At 28.7% G+C, this 7,894-nt stretch overlaps 2 protein-coding genes across 2 annotated transcripts; both read right to left on the bottom strand.

Moving 5' to 3' along the window:
* Positions 1–1,233: 1,233 nt before the first annotated feature.
* LOC119606493 (gamma-glutamylcyclotransferase-like) lies at positions 1,234–2,144 on the bottom strand. The gene is made up of 3 exons (XM_037960025.1): positions 1,848–2,144; positions 1,657–1,790; positions 1,234–1,599 (listed from the first exon to the last, which is right to left on the bottom strand). Exons 1-3 carry the CDS (start codon positions 2,058–2,060, stop codon positions 1,281–1,283), a joined length of 666 nt encoding a protein of 221 aa, XP_037815953.1. The 5' UTR covers positions 2,061–2,144; the 3' UTR covers positions 1,234–1,280.
* Positions 2,145–3,571: 1,427 nt separating this feature from the next.
* On the bottom strand, positions 3,572–4,913 carry LOC119606502 (gamma-glutamylcyclotransferase-like). Its single transcript, XM_037960037.1, has 4 exons — positions 4,776–4,913; positions 4,238–4,342; positions 4,043–4,176; positions 3,572–3,972 (listed from the first exon to the last, which is right to left on the bottom strand). The coding sequence occupies exons 1-4, from the start codon at positions 4,791–4,793 to the stop codon at positions 3,660–3,662; spliced, it is 570 nt and encodes a 189-aa protein (XP_037815965.1). The 5' UTR covers positions 4,794–4,913; the 3' UTR covers positions 3,572–3,659.
* Positions 4,914–7,894: the final 2,981 nt, after the last annotated feature.

Below are 7,894 nucleotides of genomic sequence, written 5' to 3'. Positions count from 1 at the left end.
AGTTCTGTTCTAGTTCTATTCTAGTTCTGTACAGTTCTGTTCTAGTTCTGTTCTACTTGTGCCCCTACCCAATATGAATTTAATAATTCTATGTATTCCATATATTTATATACAAGTACTCGTAAATGTATTCACATAATAAATACATTCAGTTGTTTTGTTTGCATAATATTCAAGGAAATTGTCAATACACTTGACAATTTATGACATTATAAATTAGTTCTATATATACATACACATATAAACATTTGTATACCAGACCTACATGCATAAGAATGCGATGCTATTTTGTTGCATAAATGTATTGTTAAAAAAAAACTTTAAAATAATGAAATAACATAATCAGCTAAATTTCAAAATATTTCAATATAATTGTTATTTTAATATTTTATCTATGTAGTGTTGGCGGGGAAACCAAAAACTTCGAATACTATTAAAAAGTGCAAAAAAAGTTCATAATTAAAAAGTTTTAGCAGTAATTGAGTAATTTTGTAGTTATACAATTAAAAAAAAAAAGGATTTGTGGTTTTGTTTCTGTTTGCAGTTGCATAAAGCTTTTCAATAGACAATTGACATGAGCTGGTAATTAAAAGCAGAATATACATTTATTTAAAAAATAAGATTTAAAATTAATTGTTTGTTTTTAAATGGAATTTTGTGGTATATTTTGTTTGGCAACAACTGCATTTTAAAACGTACATACATATAGTTTTTTGAGGTTAACAAGTTTTTCTTCATAATACATATTTTTAAAATATTATTATTTAAAAAAAAATTATGAAAACATTCTCACGTACGTTAGAAGTTGCACTTATGTACTATTATACTTTTAGTTATGGGAATTGTTGAAACTGAAGAGTTCAGTGTTAAACAATTGCTCACTTTAAATTGTTCATGGAGCATGTGTTTTTGATATCTTAAGAATAGTTTGTCTTTGTTACCGAAATTGACAGGGGAATCTAAACTAAAATGACTAAATTATGTACTTTCAATGTACATTGTAAGGAATCTTTAGCTAAGAGCTTCTACTGTTCTTTAATTTTCAATTTATTTTTCATATTTTTTGAATTATCTTTTTCCAAAACTGATGAAGTGTAAACATTTATATTGCTCAACAGAAATCCTACAAGTTTTGTTAAATAATATATAAAATCGATATTAAATGTAGTTCTTAGAAAAGCTTTAGGCAAAAATTAAGCTGTTTTTTTTTTCAATTCAAACACTTTAAACTTTATAAAAGCCAGTTAAAGTAATTCTATTATTTTATTTTCTTTTTTATCTTAAGAATCTAATTCTACATCTTTCAATTCCAAATCATTTTCTAATTGCTCCGCCACCTTACCATTATGCTTAATAGACTTTAACCACTTAATGTAGTGCTCTTCAATGCCCGACTCTATGGCACCTTTAACCAAACACTGTAGATATGTTTTTGAAGGCTGTCTATCTAATGGTATCGAATCACGTTCCAATTCTTCTAGGTCAGTAACAGGTTGTTTAACCAAAAGATAAACACGAGCTGTAATAGTTTTGTTATTACTTAACTGGCGAACAGAAACACTTAAGGGTTTGTAGATGTTTAGATGCACACCTTCTTGACTGAAAAAGAGTATAGAGATAATTAAAACTGTATAATAATTAATAATTGAGAATTACTTGTCTATGTCATCCATATTTGTTAAGTCAATTTCCCATAGAGTGCCTTGCACAGTGCGATTTAAATGTTCCACCACTGTAGCAGCAGAACCCTGCCATCTGTTGGTGATGAAATTGAAGTCCAAACGATAGTTCTTTAAGATGAATATTAAATTAAGAAAACGTTAATTGAGATTTAATAATTTACTTACGTCTAGGACTCCTGCTCCAATTTTTACAGCTGTGGGATTTTGTATGTGTATACGTTTGGTCAACATATTACTGCCATAACCGAAGTAATAAAATTTATCACCATTAACTTCTCTTAAATTTTCAATTTCATTTTTATCATTATCATCTGGTATCACAGAACTTTGTACTAAACTTAAAATTTGTACTAAACATATGAAAATTACTACATTCATTTCTATTAAATGTATAGCCGACGGAAAAAGGCAGCAACTAATTAAAACAAGCTTCAAATTGAAAATGTGAGTTCATTGCAAATAATCACTAAACATAACAAGCTTATACTAAAGATTATTTAGGCTTCATAAGAAGGTATGCTAAGCAACATTATTGAAATTGTCTAAAATGTTTCTAAAAAAATTTTATATTTTGTTTCAGTTTCAATAGTTACTTTTGAATTCTGTTTTTAGATTACTAAGGATAACTGATAAAGTTAATGGATGTAGTAATAGTTTAGTAAATTAAGTTCCCTTTCATTTTAGTATTTTTTGTATAAATATTTATGAATTTCGCGAGTCTACTTCCCCTGGTCTGTGTAATAAAAAACTATAACAACAGTGATAAGAAAATTAAATTACGCAATTATTAATAAAAATCAAATTGAATCTTAATTCTAAAGCAGTGGTCGGCACACAAATACAATAGGAACTTAACATAAGTGGTTATTGACCTTTACTCAATACAAAATTTAGTCTTTCAATTAAATAAATTAGTTTCAGTTCTAGTTCAGTTTTAGTTTAGTTCTAGTTCAGTTCTAGTTCAGTTCTAGTTCAGTTCTAGTTCAGTTCTAGTTCAGTTCTAGTTCAGTTCTAGTTCAGTTCTAGTTCAGTTCTAGTTCAGTTCTAGTTCAGTTCTAGTTCAGTTCTAGTTCAGTTCTAGTGCAGTTCTAGTTCAGCTCTAGTTCAGTTCTTGTTCAGTTCTAGTTCAGTTCTTGTTCAGTTCTAGTTCAGTTCTAGTTCAGTTCTAGTTCAGTTCTAGTTCAGTTCTAGTTCAGTTCTAGTTCAGTTCTAGTTCAGTTCTAGTTCAGTTCTAGTTCAGTTCTAGTTCAGTTCTAGTTCAGTTCTAGTTCAGTTCTAGTTCAGTTCTAGTTCAGTTCTAGTTCAGTTCTAGTTCAGTTCTAGTTCAGTTCTAGTTCAGTTCTAGTTCAGTTCTAGTTCAGTTCTAGTTCAGTTCTAGTTCAGTTCTAGTTCAGTTCTAGTTCAGTTCTAGTTCAGTTCTAGTTCAGTTCTAGTTCAGTCTAGTTCAGTTCTAGTTCAGTTCTAGTTCAGTTCTAGTTCAGTCCTAGTTCAGTTCTAGTTCAGTTCTAGTTCCGTTCTAGTTCAGTTCTAGTTCAGTCCTAGTTCACTTCTAGTTCAGTTCTAGTTCAGTCCTAGTTCAGTTCTAGTTCAGTTCTAGTTCAGTTCTAGTTCCGTTCTAGTTCAGTTCTAGTTCACTTCTAGATCTGTTCTAGTACAGTTCTAGTTCATTTCGAGTTTAGTTCATGAAATCTCTATTGTTGTTTTTATTTTTAAATAAACTAAAATTTGTATGTAATACAAGCAGCTAATGTATGATAAGGCCATTCCAAATTTGGCTATATTTAAAACCCCGTATGGAATATTAAATAAGCCAGTATAAAACTGGTTTATTATCAAATTAGTTAATAGTATGACTATTTTCTCTCAATAAATTGCTTTATTTTTTTAAATTCTATTTAAATTAATTTTTTCGTTAATAAATACTTTAATGTGGTTTCACAACTCTTTGTTTACAGCAATTTCTCTACAATTAACAAATCATAAATCTACTTTATCCAATTCTAAATGTTTTTCAAATTTCTCCACAATTGTACTATTATGATGGACTGTCTTCAACCATTGAATGTAATCAGCAGGTAAACCTGTTTCCAAAGCACCCTTTAACAAAGTTTTCAAATAAGTCTTTGAAGGTTGTCTATTAGCAGGAATTGTATCAGCAGTTAAAGTTTTCAAATGGGTACTAGGTTGATTAACCAAATGATAAGAACGGCATTCTATATTTTTATCCAAATTCAAACAATAGACGGGTAAAGTTAGAGGTTTATAAAGATTGTCATGGACGCCCTCTTGGCTAAAAAAGGAAAATACATGAAATATTAAAGTTTTATTATAGTAAATAGGAAATTGAGTTAATAATATACTTATCCAAATCCTTAATATGACAGCTATCTATTTCCCATATAGCACCATAGACAACATCTCCTAAAGAAGGTACAATAGTGGCCGGAGCTCCCAACCAGTTGGAGGAAGATGTATGAAAATCTAAGCGGTAGTCCTAGGCAGATGAGCTTTACAAGTTGTAGTGAATTCGCTGTTTTAATGAAAGAAAAACTTACCTGCAGTTTGCCTACTCCCACACGCTGAGCTCCCGGATTTTGTATGTGTATACGTTTGGCCAACATGTTACTGCCATAGCCAAAGTAATAAAATTTGGGAACCATCTTTTAATATTTAACACCAGCAGCACACGAAATAAATAAATTAAAATACAAAAAGTTTTAATTTTTTAACACGATTTGTTTTAAATTGTTAACCCAATTGTGAAAAAAATGGACAAAAACCACTAAATTGTGTATGCAAATGAGGGGCTTGTTTTTATGATGTTGTTTTTGTTAATTTATGAAAATATGTTTGGAGACACCTTGCATTATATGACTTGACAATAATTCCAGACATACCTAAATGCTACTTGCAAAAACTTTCCGCAATGTTGTGATAAATGGACAAAAGACACTAAATTGTTTATACAAATGAGGGGCTTATTTTTATGATGTTGTTTTTGTTAATTTATGAAAAAAAATATTTAGAGACGCCTTGCATGAAATGACTTGACAATAATTCTAAAATTTATAAATGCTATTTGCCAAAACTTACCGGAATGTTGTGCACCATGTTGAGCTATTGTTGTTTTATATTTTTATTAATAAACTATTAAATTTTTATTGAATAATTGCACTATTTCACTTCACACTAAATTTTTCCACTTGTTCACTACAAAAAATAAAACACAGCTGACTGAAAGAAGAAGAATTGATAAGATAAAGGGTTGCCAGTTTGTAAACAAAGCACTGTTTTATCGACTTTAGAGGTAAACAATGCTAATGTAGGTTGTATGACAATAATCTGTTAAATTTAAAATAAATGTGAGAACAGTGGGTTAAAAATTAAGGCAAATTATTCAATTTATTGATAAAAAGTTATAAAATAATCGTAAGTTAGGTTTAATTATACTCTTAAATCATTTATATTGAGTATAACATTAAAAATCTTATTTTATTCAAAAATTTGCTTTATTATTGAAATTATAGTAATAAAAAGCCAACAACTTACAAGAACAACGGCATAGGACATCGGCTGAAGCATTGTGCAGTAGCAGAGACAGCGAACAATAACAACAAGTAGTAGGATGAAGCAAACTATAGAAGTAACTAAGGAATGCAATTTTTTTCTTACAACTCTTCACACTTTTTTCGCATAGCAAATGAAAACTTTTCGGGAAAATTTTTACACACAGATATTCACAAAGATTTATTTCATAAAATTATGCAAAAATATTTACACTTTCTTAATTATTTCTTTAAAAAAACAATAATTTTTTTAAGACATTCCAATTGGACAACCGAACCGTGTGAAAAATGCGCGTAAACTAAAGGGGAGTAGATAAATTTTGAGACGAATGGGATAAAAAACTGTGTTAATGGGAGAGAGCAAAGTGTGGTGGTATGCGTAAATAACTTAATAGGAATAGGCTGACATTGATGAATACGCATAAACATTTTTATGATAAAGTGGGGTGTAGTGGGTATAAGTATGAAGTTAATGCAGGTGGAAAAAATGTTTCTAGACATTAGTTTAGATGCAGTTGTTTTTTAAAAGTGTATTAGAAATGTTGATTAATTATGATTTTATTAAGATTTTTTAAATCCATAAATTTTATAAAATACTAGAGCACTGCATGAGTTATTTAAATAATAAATTAAAACATTTGATTTTTTTTTCAAATACATACTGTGTAAGATTCACTCATTGTTTTATGAATGAAATGAATAGTTTATTTGAAAATAAGGAGTACATATTATCAATACTAAGTTCCAATGTTACAAGTAATGAGGGTTTTTGTTTGATTCAAGTCAAGTAATATACAGTGAGTGAATCGAGTTAAAGCAAAAATAATGAATTAATTACAACAAATTAACAAATTTTTCGAATATTATTTCGAATTTTCGAACTTAATTTCGGCTATTCGAAAATAATACGGTAACGTCATCAACTGTATTTAACAGTGTTAAATTTCAGCCAATTTGGTCCACGGGAACTGGTTTTATCAGCTTTAAATTTTTTCGAACATGAGTTATATGAGAATAATTGAAGATCATAAAAACTTTTCGAACATAAATTCGAATTTTCGAACTTAATATCGATAATTCGAACATAATATTATGTTGTCATCAATTGTACTCATGACTACCGAATTTCAGCAAAATTCAGGCCACGGGAACTAGTTTTAACAGCCTTCAAAAATTTCAACATTTATTAAAAAAAAAATTTGATTCGATTCATTGGATTCAAACAATCTATTTTGTATTGTTTTAACATAAACAATTTGTTTACTCTCCCGACTTGTGGAAGTGCGTAACTAACTTAAGGAAATAGATTGGTTTAGTTAAAAGTGTATTCAGTGGAACGAGTATGAGTATTTAAGAATAATAAAAGTTTATTAGTTCCGTCAAGTACTGCCTTATCTTAATAAAACACTTGATTATTATAAAGAAATACAGTGCTGCCATTTGGAAAACTGAATAGATGCTAGAATATTGGACCGAGGGTTTAGAAATTTACTAAAAAGGAAGAAATAACACCAAATGCTATAAGCAAAATTATCATAAGAGATAAGGTTAACATTTTATAAAACGGAAAGACACTTTTGTATATGTACAAATATAAATTTTTTTCTACCTAGTACACTTCAAACTCATTCATAAGCAAATTTGAATATATTTTTTTAAATTTAGTAATTTTCTAAACCACTTCTATAAATTATAGTACTTACAGTAAACAATTTCTCCATTTGGCAACACTATATTATCATAGTGATAATGCAGGTTTGTTATGATAGAGCAGTACCTAACAGAGCTATGTACATATTAAATTTATCTCCGCCATTTATTTAGTGTTCTCAAAAATTCCAAACGGTTCGATTGTCTAATTAGAGTGTCTTAAGAAAATTGTAAATTGTTAATAGTAAAAACTTGAAAATTGTAAATATTTTTGCATAAATTTATAATTTAAATGTTTGTGAATATTTGTGTGTAAAAATTTTCCTAAAAAGTTTTCATTTACTATACGAAAAAAGTGTGTAAAGTTAAGGGTAAAAGTTTTTATATTCTTCCTAATTTTGTTGTTTCTTAGTGTGTCCTATTATTCGCTGTTTCTGTTGCTGTTGTTGTTTTAGCAAACTGCACTTTTGCTCTCTGCCACTAATACAGTTTTTTTTTACTCTTTCATCTCAAATTTTATTTAGTCCAGTTAGTTTTGCGCATTTTTCATACGGTTCGGTTGTCTAATTGGAGTGTCTTAAGAAAATTATTGTTTTTTAATAGAAATAATTAAGAAAGTGTAAATATTTTTGCATAAATTTATAACTTAAGTGTTTGTGAATATTTGTGTGTAAAAATTTTCTCGAAAAGTTTTCATTTTCTATAAGATAAAAGTGTGTAAAGTTGTCGGAAAAAATTTTAATTTGTTTGCTACTACTTCTGTTCGTTTCGTACCTCGTTGCTTTTTTCGCAGTCGCTGCAGCTACTTTGTTTTGGTATGTTTGAAGTGTTTGTTGTTGTATGTTTTAAAGAGTTGCAGTAACATATATTTTGTTTTTGTTTTTCTTTTGCTGTCCCACTTCGTCTCAAAATTTATCTACTTTAGTTTAGTTTACGCTCATTTTTCACACGGTTCGGTTGTCTAATTGGAATGTCTTAAGAAAATTATTGTTTTGT

This window comes from Lucilia sericata, unplaced genomic scaffold (assembly GCF_015586225.1).
Source record: "Lucilia sericata isolate MDLA Ls3-8-SP2 unplaced genomic scaffold, ASM1558622v1 Contig000017F_arrow, whole genome shotgun sequence".
Taxonomy (NCBI): domain Eukaryota; kingdom Metazoa; phylum Arthropoda; class Insecta; order Diptera; family Calliphoridae; genus Lucilia; species Lucilia sericata.
Note: the sequence above shows the minus strand (reverse complement) of the source record. Positions and strands in the feature narration are given on the sequence as shown.

Coding starts and splice junctions, on each gene's coding strand:
- LOC119606493 (XM_037960025.1), bottom strand. CDS start 2,060: ATGAATGTAGTAATTTTCATATGTTTAGTACAAATTTTAAGTTTAGTA. Junction 1,791..1,847: donor TTGGAGCAGGAGTCCTAGAC/GTAAGTAAATTA, acceptor TTCATCTTAAAG/AACTATCGTTTGGACTTCAA. Junction 1,600..1,656: donor AATATGGATGACATAGACAA/GTAATTCTCAAT, acceptor ACTCTTTTTCAG/TCAAGAAGGTGTGCATCTAA.
- LOC119606502 (XM_037960037.1), bottom strand. Junction 4,177..4,237: donor TGGGAGTAGGCAAACTGCAG/GTAAGTTTTTCT, acceptor TCATCTGCCTAG/GACTACCGCTTAGATTTTCA. Junction 3,973..4,042: donor CATATTAAGGATTTGGATAA/GTATATTATTAA, acceptor TTCCTTTTTTAG/CCAAGAGGGCGTCCATGACA.